This window comes from Lipotes vexillifer, unplaced genomic scaffold (assembly GCF_000442215.2).
Source record: "Lipotes vexillifer unplaced genomic scaffold, Lipotes_vexillifer_v1.1 scaffold371, whole genome shotgun sequence".
In the NCBI taxonomy this organism is placed as follows: domain Eukaryota; kingdom Metazoa; phylum Chordata; class Mammalia; order Artiodactyla; family Lipotidae; genus Lipotes; species Lipotes vexillifer.
Window position 1 is genome coordinate 2,601,084 of NW_006786304.1, and position 19,210 is coordinate 2,620,293.

The window sequence follows — 19,210 nt, forward strand, 5'->3', positions numbered from 1 at the left end:
GGGAAACGTTTACAGCGAGGCGTTACTGTAGCTGCAGTATATGGGACTACACGAGTTTACGAGCTCTGGACTACATGTCCCAGAATGCAAGGGTGGGAGCGGGGGTGTCTACCGGCACGAGCTCTGGACTACATGTCCCACAAGGGTGTGTGTGTGTGTGTGTGTGTGTGTGTGTGTGTGTGTGTGTGTGTGTGTGTGTGTGTGTGTGTGTGTGTGTGTGTGTGTGTGTGTGTGTGTGTGTGTGTGTGTGTGTGTGTGTGTGTGTGTGTGTGTGTGTGTGTGTGTGTGTGTGTGTGTGTACCGGCTACAGTACCGCCTTTCTGCACTCTGGACTACATGTCCCACAAGGTGTGTGTGTCTGTCTGTCTGTCTGTGTCTGTCTGTGTCTGTGTGTGTGTGTGTGTCTGTACCGGCTACAGTACCGCCTTTCTGCACTACACTTCCCCCGAAGGTTCGAGCGGAAAACGGACAGAGCCTTGCCCCCCTGGTTGGTGCGGAAGTGCCCAACTTCCCTGGTTTTCACTTTCCGGAATCCCTGAGGTCTCAGGCAGCCTTGCCGTTCTACTGTGTCGGCCTCAGAAGGGTGTAAATTCTGTTCACTGAAAGGCGTACAAGCTCAGTAGAATTTTGGACGTCTTCAAGAGGCTAAGCGACATAAAGGCATTACCAGCCACAGAGGCTTCCTGGTTAACCCCAAAGAGTTTCACCATTGGAATAAGGGGAGAAGGAAACTGGGCTTTCTTTGGCAGGGACTGAAGCCAAACGCCAAAACACCTCATTCCCTGAAATTGTGTAAAGGTGAACGTGTTTTGTTAGCATCTTACAACCCGTGCAGAAGCAAGTGAAAATCCTTTCTAGAGACACACATCAGCATCCTAGGTCTCAAGTTATTTCTGTAATTATAAAATCTGTGACATTGATATTTGACCAAGTGAACTTTAAGGGGGAAAAAAAAGCATTACTTGACATACGGAGGGACACTTCACAGTCATAAAAGTTTCAAGTTATCAGAAACTAATAACTTCAGCTCATACTTTATAAAGCAAAAACTGACAGAACCATGAAGAGAAACATTCATATTCATAATTGGATCTGGAGATTTTAACACATATATAGAGGGAAATGTTGAGCCTTAAAGGCATATATTAAAGTAGAAAGGAAGTTGAAAATTGATTCGGAAAACATCCATCTCAGGAAGTTAATAAATGAATAATAAAACTGAAGAAGGCAGACAGAAAAAAATAAGATCAGATTAATGAAATACAAAACAAAATAAAGTAGATCTCACACACACCCACAAAACAAAAATTAAACAAAAAACAAAACAAAAAAGATCATCCATGGTATAAACAAAGATTTTTCCAAAAATTTGTTCCAAATTCTTTCAGGAAAATATCCTCCAAGAACTATTCCTGACTTAAGCCAACATAGCACACAGGATTTCTTTCCACTACAAGTAAATTGAAATCTTGGATATAGAATGATGAAATATGGTAACCTGATTAAAAGTTTTATTTATTCACCTCCTGTTCCCTATGGCACCCTCCACTCCCTTCTCTACCCCGTAAGCTACCATTCTAATTTGCTTGATGTGTTTTCTTTTGGGTGTGTTCTTGTGCAAAATGTGCACTTGTGTATATTTTCAATTTATATAAATAATATTGTGTCATAAAATTCATTCTGGTGTTTATTTCCTTCATTCAGGAGTATATTTTTAAGATTCACCCATCCATCTAATTTGTTTCATAGAATTCCATTTTCTGCACCCACATTTTACCTGTACTCTTCCAACTGCCATGCCAATAACAATAAAATAAACATCTTCTTACATTTCTGTTTATAGATGTACCTGAGAATTTCTTTGGACTACATACCCGAGTGAAATTATTTCATAGCAAATGTGTATACTTTAATAATATAGCCAGATTGACCTCCTGAATGGCTACACCAAGTCCAGATTACCAAGAGTTGCACGTCAGGTTTTTGTGCAACCACTTACCTTCATTTGGACGACTCATCACCCTGTTTTGCTAGTGTATTAAATGTATAGTAGTATCTTGTTTTAGTTAAATTTCTCTGATTTCTAATAACTTTGATCTTTTTTTCAAATGCTTGGTAGCTTCATCTATAAATGTCTACTTAAACCTTTTGCCCCATTTTCTAATGTGGATGCTGTCATTTTCTTCCTCATTTCTATTACATATTCTGATTATTAATACCTTTTCAGTTTTACCAATTACAAGTATCCTTTCCTAATTGGGCACGTGTTTCTAAAATTTTTCTATTGTGTTCTTCATGGAATAGAAATCTTTAATTATAAGATATAAGATAATAAAAAAATAATTTCTTAATATCTGTGCTTCTGAAACAACTCAGGTGAAAAAATATATTTCTACCTTTTAAAAATTAACTTTCTAGACCTATCTTTCACATGTAGGTCCTTTAAATATTTTGGAGTATATTTATGTACATTTTATTACATGGGATCCACTTTAATTTTTCTCCAAGAGAAATTCTTTAAAACAATGATATTGGGCTTCCCTGGTGGCGCAGTGGTTGAGAGTCCGCCTGCCGATGCAGGGGACGCGGGTTCGTGCCCCGGTCCGGGAAGATCCCACATGCCGCGGAGCGGCTGGGCCCGTGAGCCATGGCCGCTGAGCCTGCGCGTCCGGAGCCTGTGCTCCGCAACGGGAGAGGCCACAGCAGTGAGAGGCCCGCGTGCTGCAAATCAATCAATCAATCAATCAATAATGATATTCATGGCTTGAAGATTCAATATTACAAAGTTATCGGTAATCCCCAAAATGATCTATAGGCTCAATCAAACCCCAATAAAAATATCAGCATTTTTTTCCCTTGGAAATTAATGAGATGTTTATAAATATTATGTGGAAAAGCAAAGAGCTAAAAGAAGAGCTGGGACAATCTGAAAGAAGAATGAAAAGAAAGATATTAGTCACATTAAATCTTACTATAAATCTACAATATAAGATAGTCTGGTGTTTGCTCAAGGATAGACAAGATAATAGACATCAAAATCCACGTTGAAACAGACATTATAACAACGTGTAAAAAGAAAACACTGCAAGGAGTTCCCTGGTGGTCTAGTGGTTAGGATTCAGCACTTTCACTGTGGTGACCCTGGTTCAATCCCTGGTCGGGGAACTGAGATCCTGCAAGCCACGCAGCATGGCCAAAAGAAAAAAGAAAGAAAAGAAAACACTGCAGCAGAGAGGGAAAAGTCTTGTTAATACAGTTGATCCTTGAACTAGGGTTCAAGGGGGTTAGGGGTGCCAACCCTCTGCTAAGTTGAAAATCCAAGTATAACTTATAGTCAGTCCTCTGTACGTACGTGGTTTCTCCATAATTGGCAATTCTGCATCTGAGGATTCAACCAATCTTGGATCGTGTAGTAGGGCAGTATTTACTATTGAAAAAAATCCTCGTATAAGTGCACTTGCGTAGTTTAAACCCATGTTGTCCAAGGGTCAGCTATTGGTTCTCAGTCAGCTGGATATCCATATGGGAAAATATTAATCATTACAGCATAGGATACAAAAATATAAATTCCAGAAGATCTGCGGACTTAAATTTGAAATGTAAACAATGATGCTTTAGGAAAGAAATGTAAGATAACAGCCTTTTTGCCTTGGAGTAGGAAGAATTTAAGACCAAAAAAAATCACAAACTGTGAAAGAAAAAATGGAAAAATTGGACTATTTTAAAGTTAAGAAACACTGTAAATCCAAACGCACCACTAATGGGCCAAAAGTGAGAGATATTTTAAAAACATCTATGGAATAGAAGACTCAGAGGCATCCCTCATGCCCATGCATTCTTCAAGGGTCAACTGTATCTACCAAAGTTAAACATATACCCTATAACACTTTGGTTCCACCCACAGAAATATCCCTCAAACAAGTGCACAAGGCACGTTCTAGATTGCTCACATCACCACTAACTGTGATAACCAAGAATGGGAAAGTACCCAATACCCACCAATAATGGGATTAATAAATAGATTTTGATATGTTTACACACTGCAATAATATCCACCAATGAAAATGAATCAAAGTTATCCACTCCCAACAATATGGATAAATGTCACGGATATACTGTTGAGCAAATGAAGCCAACACAAAATAGTACCTATTACATGACTCCATTTACATAAAGTACAAAATAGGCTAAGTGAATCTACACCATTACAAATTAGTGGCTACCATATGGAAAGGAAGGTTACTAGAAAGAGCCAAAAAGGGATGTTTCTAGGGTTTGGGGTTTGTCCTGGTCCTCCAAGAACTAGATGGCAAAGTGCTGAGAAAGACTTTAATGAACAAATATTTTATTAGGGAAAACATCGGAAAGAAAATGGCAGGGAGCTCAGGAAGGCTGGCAGAACTGAGCTCATAGTGCAAGTCTGACCCTGAGTGAAGATTTGGAAGAAAGATTTGGTAAATCATCCTAGACTGCCTTGTATTCTAAGTAAAATCCTTCAAAGTTGTCAGGGAGTCCTTGAAAAAAGGTCACTGGATAGAGGAATCCTGGTCTCCAAGAAATGGCCTGCCTTAGGATCCCTGCTGTGTTGACTAGGAGCAATCGGGGCAAGACTGGCCTCCATGCAAACGTGGTGACGGATTTAAGAGCAGCAGCTGGGACCTTTGGTCAGTTATGCTCCCTGTGGTCATAACTGTGAAACAGGAGACTCTCAACTTGGATGCTTCCTTGTGATAAGATTTGGTTGTTTATTTCTGTCAGTAAAAATACTGAAGCAACGTTGCGTCCTTCTCAGTACATCGTATCCCAGAAATCTAAAATGTTGGTTTGTTCTGTTATTGATAATGTTCATCTCTTGCCTAAGGTAGTGTTCACCAAATTTATATCTACTGTATTTCCTGTTGTGATTACTACTACTTTGTGGAGAGAGATTTTGGGTTTTGTAGCATCCTGTTACTCATAAACTTTCAACCAGTAGTTTTATAATTCATTGATTATTCTTGCCAGAACCTATAATTACTATGATGGTTGTAAATAATGATTTTTACATTACATCATTCCTTCTATATATTTATGGCTTGGCATTCTGAGAGCCCTTCCTTCCCTCCCTTCCTCTTTTTTTATTCATATTCTGTATGATAATTATTTATTTTATGGTCAAATTGCTCAGATTTACCCAGTGTGAGTCTCTTCAAGCTGGATATTTTTACATGTCCCACCACTCTTCCCTACTTTCTGGCACAGCAAATTTTCTCCAGGATCATTCTATACTTTCCTTGCTCCAGCCCTGAAATAGAAACATGGATATACATGCTTATATACACCACATACACGTGTGTGTTTGTATATCCTCACACTTCCACATCTACTTCTGTAAATACCTAGCACGTGCACTCACTCCCTCTCTCTCTATAGATGGATGGACGGATGAATGGATGGGTAGACAGATCTATATAAATAACTTATGGTCAGACTTCCATATCCGTGGTTCCTCTGTATCTGCAATTCTGCAACCATGGTTCAACCAACCACAAATCATGTAGTACTGTAGCAATTACTATTAAAAGAAAAACTTGCTGGGCTTCCCTGGTGGTGCAGTGGCTGAGAGTCCGCCTGCCGATGCAGGGGACACTGGTTCATGCCCCGGTCCGGGAAGATCCACATGCCGCGAAGCGGCTGGGCCCGTGAGCCATGGCCACAGAGCCTGCGCGTCCGGAGCCTGTGCTCCGCAACGGGAGAGGCCACAACAGTGAGAGGCCCGCGTACCGCAAAAAAAAAAAAACAAACAACCCTGCATATAAGTGGACCTGCCCAGTTCAAACCCATATTGTTCAAGGGTCAACTGTAACTTGCTAAATAAAGCCCTTTAACCAACTATACTAAAAATACCACCATTGGTCTGAGTATGGAATGGCATCCAAACCTGCTTTGTCCTTACTGGTTCCACATGCAGAGGGTCCTCTGCTATTATGCTCAGTTCTCTCCTCATGCGCATCTTTTCAACAAGAGAAACTTTTTTTTTTTTAAACCTCCACAACGTAGGTATATCCACTTTTGTTTCTAGCTCCAGGATTTTCCCTCTCCCTATTACGGATCTGTACTTAAAGCACAGCATAAATAATAAAGCTTCAATTGTTGAAACTCATCAATTTTTCTGTGTATGCAAAATAATCTGAGAATTGTTTTGTTTTTGAAATTGGCTTCCAGAGTTCATACCGTAATTTTGATCTTATATGCCTTATGACAATATAGAACAATCATATTATGAGCTCTTAACTGCAAGGGATAGTTATTTAGTACATTTTCAAATTCTATTGTACTAATTTCCTGCTTTGGCAATATTCACTATTCAATGAAAAAAATATAACATGAAGTTATGAAACGGAAAAATACCACAAAATGCTCCTTGCCTAGGAAAACCACTCTGGAAGAGTATCCCTTTACACACGATCTTATGCATGTACACATACATGTGTGCACACGGACACATACGCAAACACTAACAAAGATTTATGGTTGATTAAACTATGAAGGCTACAATCTGTGATCCCTCAAAGCCCATATTGTGTATCTCCTACCATTATGATATCTGTCATAATTTTTTTTTAATAAATTTATTTATTTTTGGCTGCGTTGGGTCTTCGTTGCTGTGTGCAGGCTTTCTCTAGTTTCAGTGAGTGTGGGCTACTCTTCGTTGCAGTGCGCGGGCCTCTCATTGCAGTGCCTTCTCTTGTTGCGGAGCACAGGCTCTAAGCACGTAGGTTTCAGTAGTTGTGGCACACAGCCGCAGTAGTTGTGGCGCACGGGCTTAGCTGCTCCGCAGCATGTGGGATCTTCCTGGACCAGGGCTCGAACCCGTGTCCCCTGCATTGCCAGGCGAATTCTTAGCCACTGCACCACCAGGGAAGTCCCTGTCATCATTTTAATGGCTTCAGATTAATATAGGAATATATCAAAACTCAAATTCTTACAGCTGTACACTAATTTCCATTAAAAAATTCAGTGACATCATTGATGTGGTGCTCATCTTTTTGGTTTTTAATCTCATAATCAATAACTTCCAATTATATGATATCTAGATCAAAGAGATGTACAATCTAATATATTCTGATATATACTCCTTTCCTGAAACCGTGCTTTACTGCTACCAGTAGGGAAAAGCACATAAATGTCAGTCTTGTCTCAATAATACATTTGATAATTTTATCAAATTCCTACAAGTTTTCTGGGTATTTGCCTCATGGATGTGGGGGAAGAATATGGCATAGCCCCTGCCTGAGAAGTTTTGATAGAAAAAATGCTACAATAATTAGAAGGCAAACATTTCAAAGTCTGGATGAAAATGCAGAGAATTAGAAATCAGTAAGTTCAAGGTCAACTAAAAAGTTTTTTTCTAGGGACAAACAATCTTTGTGACACTTTCAAAGTGTTACACTAAACCCTGCCTTAACATTGACAGACAAAAAAATCAATTGTATACTATGCAGTTACTGTTGTTGCAAAGTTAATAATGTTTTTTCAGTCTGTACCATCAGAAAAAAAAAATCACAAGATAGTTCAATTTCTACTGAACACAGTCCTTGGTAAACTAGACGGGGCCTCAAAAAACCACCCAAATTGAGAAAAGAGGCTGCAGGAGGCAAGGAGCCAGTTGAGATAGGCTAATAGCAAATTAATATTGAAGACTGGGGGGCTTCCCTGGTGGCGCAGTGTTAAGAATCTGCCTGCCATTGCAGGGGACATGGGTTTGAGCCCTGGTCCGGGAAGATCCCACATGCCGCAGAGAAACTCAGCCACGTGCCACAACTACTGAAGCCTGCACGCCTAGAGCCCGTGCTCCACAACAAGCCACTGCAATGAGAAGCCACGCACTGCAATGAAGAGTAGCCCCTGCTCACTGCAACTAGAGAAAGCCTGCGTGCAGCAATGAAGACCCAACGCAACCAAAAATAAATTAAGAATATATATATTGCAGATTGGTTTTCTGCAGTGGTTTTCAGTATTTCAACAAATGTTCATGTCCTGAATTAATTTTATTTTGCAGGTTTCCTCCTCTGGATACAACTTTCATATATTATACATTTCCCCCTTTTGGTTTATTTAAAACACAAGTACTGAGCACACCTAAAAGCGCTAGTCAATGTTAAGGTTGTGTAGATTCAGCAGCCAAGTCCCTGCCCTCATGGAGCGCACATTCTCATGGACATCAATTTTGACTAGCTAATCCTTATACTTTTGTTAAAGGCCACACCAAACTCTTTTCCTTTCTAAGTGCTATCTCCTAAGTGACATTTGATAAATGTCAAAGTTCTGAACGCAGCCCTTACTGCACCACTCAGAAGGGATCTCTGCTGTGTGGTCTGGTGAACACTAGGATCTGTTTAGCTACTGCTTCAACACCAACTAACCTAAAATACTTTCTCTCCTATGAGACCTGATGCTTGCAAGAATTCACATTGCACATGAGTTTTTTGAAAACATCATTTTGTAGAACTTCTTTCCTCTGACAGTTCCTTGATGTTCTTACCACTCTCGCTGCTTTCATAAAATGTATCCCCAGCATGCATTTTGTGATGACTTACAAGATTGGAGCGCCAACTGAAGCTTTTACCACATGTCTCACACTGGTAAGGTTTCTCCCCTGTGTGAACTCGCCTGTGATACTGAAGCTGTGAAGACCGACTGAAGACTTTACCACACACATCACATCTGTACGGCTTCTCTCCAGTGTGGACACTCTGATGAAGCTGAAGACTTGAGGCCTGACTGAAGTGCTTCCCACACTCCCCACACTTATATGGTTTCTCTCCTGTGTGGACCCTCTGATGCATGTCGAGGTTCAGGCTCCACTTGAAGCCCTTCCCACACTCCTCACATTTGTATGGCTTTTCTCCAGTGTGGACTTTTTGATGGGCTTGAAGGTGTGAACTCCGACTGAAGCTCTTCCCACACTCTTCACATTTGAATGGTTTTTCTCCACTGTGGACTCTCTGATGGGTCAGAAGATGAGAAGCCTGACTAAAAACCTTCCCACACTCCTCACAATTATATGGTTTCTCTCCAGTGTGGATTCTGCAGTGAATTTTAAGATCTGCTCTACGACTAAATCCCTTCCCACATTCTTCACATTTGTATGGTTTCTCACCGGTATGGATCAGCTGGTGGATCTGAAGTCGTGAACTCTGATTGAAGCCCTGCCCACACTCCTCACACTTGTAAGGTTTCTCTATGCTGTGGGCCTTCTGATGGATTTTAAGATATGAACTCTGACGGAAGCCTTTCCCACATATCTCACATTTATAGGGTTTCTCTCCTGTGTGGATGACCAGATGAACTTGATAATGGATTTTCATCCTGAAATGCTTCCCACACTCACTGCATCTGTATGGTTTCTCTCCTGTGTGGACTCCCTGATGGGCTTGAAAACTTGAACTGTAAATGAAGCCCTTACCACACACTTTACAGACATATGGTTTCTCTCCCGTGTGGATTCTCCGATGGGCCTGAAATTGTGAAGGCTGAATGAAGCACTTACCGCACTCCTCACATTTATAAGGTTTCTCTCCTGTGTGGACCCTCTGATGGATATGAAGATTTGAGCTACAAGTGAAACACTTCCCACACTCCTCACATTTGTATGGCTTCTCTCCAGTGTGGACCATACAATGACTGTTAAGGGCTGATCTACGGCGGAAGTTCTTACCGCATATATCACATTTGAACGGTTTCTCCCCAGTGTGGATTCTCTGATGTTCCTGAAGATGTGAAGCATGAATGAAGGCCCTTCCACATTGGTCACAATTATAAGGTTTCTCTCCCATATGTAATTTACAATGAACAGTAAGTGTTGACCTACGACTGAAGCCTTTCCCACACTGCTCACATCTGAATGGCTTCTCTACGGTGTGGACTTTCTGATGAGCTTGCAGCTGTGAGCTCTGACTGAACTCCTTGCCACACTCATCACACTTATAGCGTTTCTCTCCCGAGTGAACTCTCTGATGAATGCGAAGGGCTGAGCTGTAACAGAAGCTTTTTCCACACTCACCACATGTATGAGACTTCTCTCCTGGGTGTATTTGTTGATGAAGAACAAAGTTGGAGACATCACTGAAAGATCTTGTACATTCATTACACTGATGAGGTTTCTGGCCTGTGTGAGTTTCAGAGAATTCTGCCCCAACCTGGCCGGATGAGTCACCTTGTTGGTGGAATTCAGAACTTTTTATCATGGAGTCTTGACACCTAGTGAAGTCACTTGCAATGTGTTGCCAGATCTGCCAGGAGGAAAGCTCTTCATGTGATCCTGCTTCTGAAACAGTCTCCATCTCACTTTGGATCTTTCCTTCTGCAAAGACATAAAATTCAGAGATGTGGACAACTGAAGGCTCTGCTCAGTGCTGTCAAGATTTCACATTTAGGAGACAGTGTGAGACTTGAATGAATCCAGAGAATGTTCAGTTTGCCTCTTCCATTGTGTGTCATGGGCTCTGGTTTACGTGCCAAAGGAAACCAAGAGGTGGTCAGGCTGGCTCCTATCCACTAAGCATAACAAAACCCACTGGTGCAAATTTCCTATGTGAGGCGCAAGTTAGACATCAAAACCTTAACTTAAAAAATTGATAACTAGATTCAAATTGTTCATCTATGGCCATTTCTACTGAATTTCAAAGGCGGCCTAGAATCTTGGATAGTAAACTATATAGTTAATAAATGATGTACACAAAAAAGTTATATAGATAATAAAATCCGGATCAACTAGAACTTTAAGGAAAAGCAATAACTTTTCCGTAAAAAAATTTGGAAGCAACCAAGATGTCCTTCAGTAGGTAAATGGATAAATAAACTGTGGTACCTCCACACTGTGGAATATTATTCAGTGCTAAAATGAAATGTGATATCAAGCCAGGAAAAGAAGCAGAGGAAATGTAAACGCATATTATTAAATAAGAAGAAAGAAAGAAGCCAATCTGAAAAGCCTACATACTGTATGGTTCCAACTATTTGATGTTCTGGAAAAGGCAAAAGTATGGAGACAGTAAAAAGGTCAGTGGCTGCCAAGGGTTAGGGGGAAGGAGGGATGAATAAGCAAAGCAGAGAAGATTTTTAGGGCAGTGGAAATACTCTGTATGATATTAATAATGGTGGCTACATGGCGTTATACATTTGTCCAAATCCATAAAACGTACAACACCAAGAATAAACCCTAATGTAAAGTATAGTCTCTGGATGATAACGATGTGTCAATGTAGGCTCATCAGTTGTATCTGGTAGGACATGTCAATGATGTTAAAGGCTGTGAGTGTGGGGAGGGCAAGGGATATATGAGATATCTCTGTACCTTCCTCTCAATTTTGCTGTGAGCCTAAAACTGCTCTAAAAACAAAACAAAACAAAACAGCCTTTTTTTTTTTTTTTTTTTTTTTGCTGTGGGATCTCAGTTCTCCAACCAGGGATCGAACCCAGGCCCTCAGCAGTGAAAGCACAGAGTCCTAACCCCTGGAGCGCCAGGGAATCCTCATAACACAAAAAAAAGAAGAAAAAGGAGAAGAAGAAAGAAAATACTTGTGAAGAAATTTTGCCAAGTTTCAAAGGAGAAATTCACTCCCCTCCCTTTAAGCTGCCTCCTCTTTGATCCAGTAGACATATGATAAACAGCCTCTTTACAACTCTGCCTTGGATCACTGTATTGGAAAGTTACTCTAGCATTGAGGTGATTGGAATGGTTAGAATGACTTGCAGGCTTGGCAGCAAATATCTAATCACACACCGACTAAAACACAGTGAAAGCAGAGGATGGAACGTCAGCTCCTACTGGCAGGTTTTCTCCACTAGGAGAAAAGGGAAACCAAGTTGAACAGATAACATACACTGTTCTAAACCTGATATTAATTCAGACCTCTAGGAAAAACAGTAAAAAAGTGGAAGGTAATCTTTTACTCAGAGACAGAGACTGAGAAAGGGAAAAGGTGAGGTCACGGTATAAACTCTGAAAGCCAATCCTAAAACGGGAGTTAAATTCTGCCAGGAAGTCTTCTCAGACAGACAGCTGGGTGACTGACTCATGTCTTTTAGGCCTCTGCTCAATGTCAACCCACCACCGAGGCCTCTTTACCACCTAATGTAAAATAACCAATCCTGCCCTCACTCAGTCTACCTCTGGCAAGGTCCATCCTCCTTGAATCTGTTTATGTTCTACACAGCACTTTTCCCCACGACTCACTAAATCATTTGTTGTTTAATATGTCTCTTTCCCACTGCAATGCAGCATCAAAGCAGAAAGCATTTCACGCTTTGTACATGGAACACATTTTTACACTTTCCTACTTTATAATCACTGTCCAGAATCATGCCTGGAGTACAGTGAGTACCCTACAAATGCATGTTGAATGAATAAATGAATCTCGGTTTGACTTTTTTATGAGAGCTTAAGCCAAGTCCTACAAGGAAAACATCTTTTCCAAGTTAGTTATTTGAAATATCAAAGGGACAGAGAACTCAGTTTTGCTGGAAAGCTGAAAAGCTGTCCCAGAGACCAGGGTACACCAAGCATGCTGCTAATAAAGAAAATCAAAGGTGGAAAGAATCCCTTGGGGTGAAAAGAAAGCAAGAGGGCCCACCACTAGCTCCTTCTGAATCTTTTGGACTATCTCTTTGAAAACAGAATGTGGGGGACTTCCCTGGTGGCGCAGTGGTTAAGAATCCCCCTGCCATTGCAGGGGACATGGGTTTGAGCCCTGGTCCGGGAAGATCCCACATGCCGCGGAGCAACTAAGCCCGTGCGCCACAACTACTGAGCCTGCGCTCTAGAGCCCGTGAGCTACAAATACTGAGCCCGCACGCCACAACTACTGAAGCTCACGAGCCTAGAGCCTGTGCTCCTCAACAAGAGAAGCCACGGCAATGAGAAACCCGTGCACTGCAACGAAGAGTAGCCCCCGCTCGCCGCAACTAGAGAAAGCCCGTGTGCAGCAACCAAGACCCAACTCAGCCAAAAATAAATAAATAAAATAAATAAATTTGTATAAAAAGAAATTAGCACAACATTGTAAATCAACTATACTTCAATTAAAAAAAAGAAAGTAATTGAAACAGAAAGCAATTGGAAAAATAAAATAAATACAATTAAAAAACGAATAAGAAAAAAAAATGAAAGTAATTGGATAGACATTCATCAAAAGACAAAAATGTTCTGCAACCTCCTTCATTCACTCTGGTTTGCACATGACCAACAGTTATCTCCATGACCCTCGGAGACACGGGGGTCTCCCGTCCCATCCATCAACACACTCACTAAGTCAACAAATATTTACAGACGTCTGCCACATACCAGGCTGCTCTGGGCACTGAGGACAGAGCACTAAACAGGACAGACAAAACTCCTCACTCCTGGGGATCACACTTCAGTGCAGAGACAGAAGTGATAAGCAAGCAAACCAAAGTCTGTGAGACCCAATAAACGGCAGAACAAGGAGAGGACAGGGAGGGATTTTAGACAGGGTGGTCAGAGGAGGCCTTTCGCGTGCTGTTAGAACGGAGCGGAGACCTGAAGGCAGTAAGGGAGGGCCAGGAGGATCTGAGGCAAAAGGAAGAGAGAGAGCAAGGTGAGGGCTCAGAGGCAGAAGTCCCGGCAGTGGGCAGAGTAACTGTCCCCCAAGGAACTCATGTCCTGATTTTTGGAACCTAGGATATGTTAGGTTATGTGGCAGAGGGAATTAAGGTTGCAGATGGGATTGAGGCTGCTGATCAGCTGACTTTAAAAGGGAAGATGATCCTCTACTATGAGGTGGGCGTGGGGTCTCAATGCAGTCAAAAGGGCCCTTCAAAGAGGAAGTGGGATGCAGAAGAGCGGGTGAGGGGCATGCAAATACACAGCAAGGGGCAGAGAGAAGTGATGTCGCTGGCTGTGAAGATGGAGGCAGGCGGCCACAGGCTAAGAGATTTGGGGGACCACTAGCAGCTGGAAAGGCAGGTTCTCCCCTAGAGGCCCCAAGGAGAAATGCAATGGTGCTGACACCTTGATTTCAGCCCCGTAAGAACCACGTTACAGCTCTGACCTCTGGAAGTGTAAGATGATCAACATGTGTTGTGTTAAGCCACGAAGTTTGTGGTGATTTATTAGGGCAGCCACAGGCGATACAGCGTCCCTGGCAGGTCTGAGAACACTGCGGAGGCCGGCAGGGGTGGGAGGGATGGAGCGAGAGAGACGAGCAGAGGAGAGGAATTGGAGAGGCAGCAGGGACCCATGAGTGGACCCTGGAGGACTCCAGAAGCCACTTGAAGAGGTTTTAACTTTAAGAAAAATAAGCCATAAAAGGTTTGGAATAGAGGAATGGCAATCTTTCCTAAGCATCACTTTTGGCTGTGACGGGGAGAACAGACTATAGGAGGGGAAGGGTAGGAGCAGGGCAACCAGTACAAAGGCGTGTGAAAGAAGGGGTCTGGCAGTTTGGACCAGATGACAGCAAAGGATTGGAGAAAAGTAAAAACACATAGAGAGCATCTCCAAGGACTCTTATCTGCCTGGTTCTTAGCTGATGTCCCTTCCTTTTGGGTTGCTGTCTTCACCACCCAAAGCCTTTTTTCCTTTTCTAAGTGGAATATATCATGTTTGAAGGGGTGATACCCTGTGAACATGCAGAGTCACATACTTCAAAGGAACACATTAAAGGTACAATTTACTGAAAATTTAGATTCCTGAATTAAATGTTGATCAATGAATCAAAACCAGTGTATTCAAAAAAAAAAACAAAAAACATGACCTATTTGAAGAAATACCAGTATTTCAAGACCCATATTACATATGCGTAATAAATATTGCAGAAACCGATTTATTGCCAATATCTATCTTCATTAAACCTCCTCCCATCGGTTCTTACATCACTCACGCAATTGGCAAAAGTTTTTGCTGCAACGTATTCCATTCTTCCCAACAAATCCTGGTATTTTTCTACCTTATTTGATTTCGTTAAAAAATTGTTGGTACAAAAGTGAGGTCCCCAAATGCAGGTGACTGTTTCAAGACCCCCAAAGCCTTCAACACCTGAGGACACAAAGCCAAACATTAAGTTAGAGAGGGTACCTGTCCTCACCTACTGAGACCAGGTTCCGGAAGTTCTCCAGCATCACTTCCTGGTACAGCTTCCTCTGGGTGGAGTCCAGCAGCCCCAGCTCTTCCTCCGTGAAGGTCACAGCCACATCCTTGAAGGTCACCGCCTCCTACGACACCAAACACATGTAGTCTCAATCTTACAACCAATGGCCACTTGAAAAGAGACAGCTGGGGCTTCCCTGGTAGCACAGTGGTTAAGACTCCACGATCCCAATGCAGGGGGCCTGGGTTCAATCCCTGGTCCGGGAACTAGATCCCACAAGCATGCCATAACTAAGAGTTCGCATGCCACAACTAAGGAGCCAGTGAGGCACAGCTAAGGAGCTCGCCTGCCACAACTAAGACCCAATGCAACCAAATAAGTAAATAAATATTTTAAAAACAAGAAAGAAAGAAAGAAAAGGGACAGTGCTGAAAAGGTGGAGAGGATGGGAGGGAAGTGAGCCCAGATTCTGAGGGACTTCAGTCAAATCTGTAGACTTCCCAGAACTTCTCCTTTCATCCTGCCAATGTCACACACTGATTTTCCTCAGCCTCACTGAAAGGGTGGCAGTGACAACTGTCCTTGTATTTATTTTGTGCCCTCATTGGGTCTACTTACCAGTAAGCCTCCCAAAACCCTAAATATATATCCTGGACTACATGCATTTTACTTTTTGTTGAATATTGCCAATTGTCCCGAGAAGAATTTCGCAATTTAGTCCAAACATATTTGACAGCAATGCCCTTCTTCCTCTCACACACACGAACCCTGTTGTGATAGAAAAGCTACCACTTTTCTTTATTGTCTGCCAAGCTAACAAGCATTTGGTAACCTGTGTGGGACATCGACATAGTTCACCCTATGTAACCTCAAGGTACACTTTTTTTTTTTTTTTTTTTGAGAAAAAGCTTTACGGCGAGGTCAACCAACAAGGAGACAGGAAGCAAGGCTCTCAAGTCTGTTTCCTCGATCCAGAGTCTGGGGCAAAATTTAAGGGGTCAGGGGAATTTCAAACTTGGAAGCTGACTGGCTAGACTTGAATTAGAGTGCATATAAGCTACTCATGCTGCTAGAAGCCAGATTTTCCTATTGAAGGACTTCTTGCTTGGTAAAGAGCTCTGGTAGCAACATTTCTATTCTCTGAGTTCTACAAACTGAACAGTCTTGGTTCCAGTATCTTCCTAGAGACATGGGTTCCCATCTTGCACACACTACATCTCTTAATTGCAGCATTCAGCGTCACGCTCTGGATTCAGCATGCCTTGGCATGATTCCCAAAGGTCTGTGTGGCCCTTACCCTTACTAGCTGCGTGACTTTGGACAAGCTTGCCTATGTGCCTGAGTTTCCTCTCTGTATAATGGTCCTTACATGACAGAGTTCTTTCAAGGATTAAACAAGGGAATATCTATGGCATTTGGAAGAGTATGTGGCACAGAGTAAGTGCCTGATAAACATTTGCTATTACTCTTATTATTCCTTCATATTATCATTATCAACACCTATTTCATCCCATTTTGTGGCTACGTATTATTCCAGAGAACTGATGATCTACATTTACCTGTTCTAAATAAAGTATATTTAATTTTACATATTTTTCTCTTTATAATCCATCCTGCAAATAACATCATTTTTGTAGATCTTATTTCCCTCATTATTTAAAAATAATTGCAGGACTTCCCTGGTGGTGCCGTGGTTAACAATCTACCTGCCAATGCAGGGGACGCAGGTTCGATCTCTGGTCCAAGAAGATCCCACATGCCACGAAGCAACTAAGCCCATGCGCCACAACTACTGAGCCTGCGCTCTAGAGCCCGTGAGCCACAACTACTGAAGCCCATGTGCCTAGAGCCCGTGCTCCGCAGCAAGAGAAGCCACTGCAATGAGAAGCCTGCGCACCACAACAAAGAGTAGCCCCCACTCACCAAAACTAGAGAAAGCTCGCACGCAGCAACAAAGACACAACGTGGCCAAAAATAAACAAATAAATAAATAATTGCAAATGAAAATTAAAATGTCAAAATAGGCATATTTTAAATTATATATTAAAAATATAAATTATAAAATTATATAATGGCAGATTTTCTTCCCAATTTTTTTTCTACTTCCCTAATCTTTGAAGAGAGTACAAGTACCCTGAATCTCCATATATTGGCCAAGAACAGGTTATAAATTTTCCCACGGTTTTTGTAATCTGATTTGGAAGAACAATTTGCTTTAGTATTCCGACTTATCTGATTATAAATTAATACTAATACCTTTCCAGATGTTTATTAACCATCTGTATCTGTCCTCTTTAACATACCTGTTCATGTCCTCATTCATATTCCGCTAGATTTTTTCCTTTGTCCTATGTATAAGATTCTTTATTCTGGATTTTGTCTTTTTTTGGAATCCGTTTGGTAAATACTTTTGCCCCAGGTTGCTATTTTTTCTGGTAATACCATGTAAGGTATCTTTTGCCACAGAGGAATTTAAAGATTTTATACAACGACTGTGCTAAACGCTCTCTTTGTGTGCCTGGAGCGCTGAGCATCTCAGAGTACCTGCAGCGGTACTCAGGTAGAGGAGAGATGCAGAAAGAGAAGAGACGCAACCCAAGAAAGGGGTCGGGGAGGAGCAGCGCCACCTACTGACTGTGGAAATCTCACTCAAAAGGCCCTCCAGACAACAACAATACAAGACACAGGTCTCAAATGAACTCCTTCTTTCTTCTTGTTTATCTTTCACTTAAGCAGACTGCTTAGCATTCCAGACCCTTGGGTTCCTGTGTCAACGTGAGCAGGTGTCTCATATTTCAAGTGTTTAAGAAGAAAATGAGACAAAATCTCCTCATGCAGCTGCTCTAAAGAGTAAATGCAGAAACAGAAGTCAAGTTACTGGCAAATCTAGTATCACTAGACATTTTAAGCTAAGGTTACATACTACTTTAGTCAAACTGGTTAATACATAAAAGAACAAAAAAGGACCAGTAAATAAAATATACACAAGCCATGACTCAGGCCTGGGGAAGTCAGAATCCAGCTCTTGCTGTGTGAAAACCTCCAAATATGTTTGTGCAAAGCAAGTTAGGGCTGTGCCATGCTTGTATTTGGATATTCTACCTAGAAAACAGCCAACATGACACATATCAAATGTACTCTTTCTATACAGAGCTCACGGTACAGTAAGGAGAAAAAACTGAGACTGTTTTCATAACTGATTTGGGTGGGGGGACGTTTAATGTAGGAAAGCTGTCACTGCAGGGTTGCTTAGAACAGTCAAATTCCTAAACCATCTAAATGGCTACAAGTGGGAAGCAGTTATAAATAAAAGGGTACCAAAAAAATAAAATAAAAACGTACATCAATTCGATAACAAATATGTTGTATCCATTTAAAAAATGAACATTATCTAATATTAAAGGAAAGAAGTTACAATTTAAAATTAAATGTACATCATAAATACAAAAGAGTTATGAATGCACATGAGAAAAAGAGTAAGAGAAAATAAAAACAGCTTGTTTGTCAGGAAGGAAGTAGTGAAGTGAGAGAGTTGTTCATTTCTAGTCATTTTTCTACTCTATAAAATAAATAATAATAACACAAAATAAACAATAAAAACAAATGCAATGAAAACTCAAAAGGGACAACTTAAGAGCTGGGAGGAGAACAGGCCCTCCCATGTCTCTCGTTCTGCTTGAGTCATCCCAAGACAAACGTGCAACAGTCTGAGTAATGAGATGGAACTTTAAAAGTGAGAACGGCGGGCCCTACTCACCTTGAACATGGTCATGTTTCCTCCTGTGTCTGGGGATGGGCACAGTCCTGAGTTACACAGATCCTGGGAGGTCAGAATTGCACCTGGCAGAGTGTCTGGGAAGGCAGAAAAAAGACATGAAAGAGTGACCTGGGTCGCCGCTCACCCATGCAGATGCTTCTTGTGAATGAGCATGTGAATGTTCACAGCAGCATTACTCATAATAACCTACATCTGGAAACACCCAAAATGTTGGCCTATGCGTGAAAAAACAGACAAATTGTGGCATACCCATACAATGGAATATTATGCACCAACGAAAAGGAATGAAGTCCTGATTATGCTACAACGTGGATGAACCCTTGCAAATGTGTGGGAAAGC

At 41.5% G+C, this 19,210-nt stretch overlaps 1 protein-coding gene and 1 non-coding gene across 2 annotated transcripts; one reads left to right on the forward strand and one right to left on the reverse strand.

The window, feature by feature from the left end:
* The first annotated feature begins 3,093 nt into the window (after positions 1-3,093).
* On the forward strand, positions 3,094-3,165 carry TRNAE-UUC (transfer RNA glutamic acid (anticodon UUC)). Its single transcript has one exon. It is a non-coding gene; the product is annotated as a tRNA-Glu (tRNA).
* Positions 3,166-8,477: 5,312 nt separating this feature from the next.
* Positions 8,478-18,864, reverse strand: LOC103085347 (zinc finger protein 234). Its single transcript, XM_007458566.1, has 4 exons — positions 18,850-18,864; positions 15,090-15,216; positions 14,511-14,624; positions 8,478-10,342 (listed from the first exon to the last, which is right to left on the reverse strand). The coding sequence occupies exons 1-4, from the start codon at positions 18,862-18,864 to the stop codon at positions 8,478-8,480; spliced, it is 2,121 nt and encodes a 706-aa protein (XP_007458628.1).
* Positions 18,865-19,210: the final 346 nt, after the last annotated feature.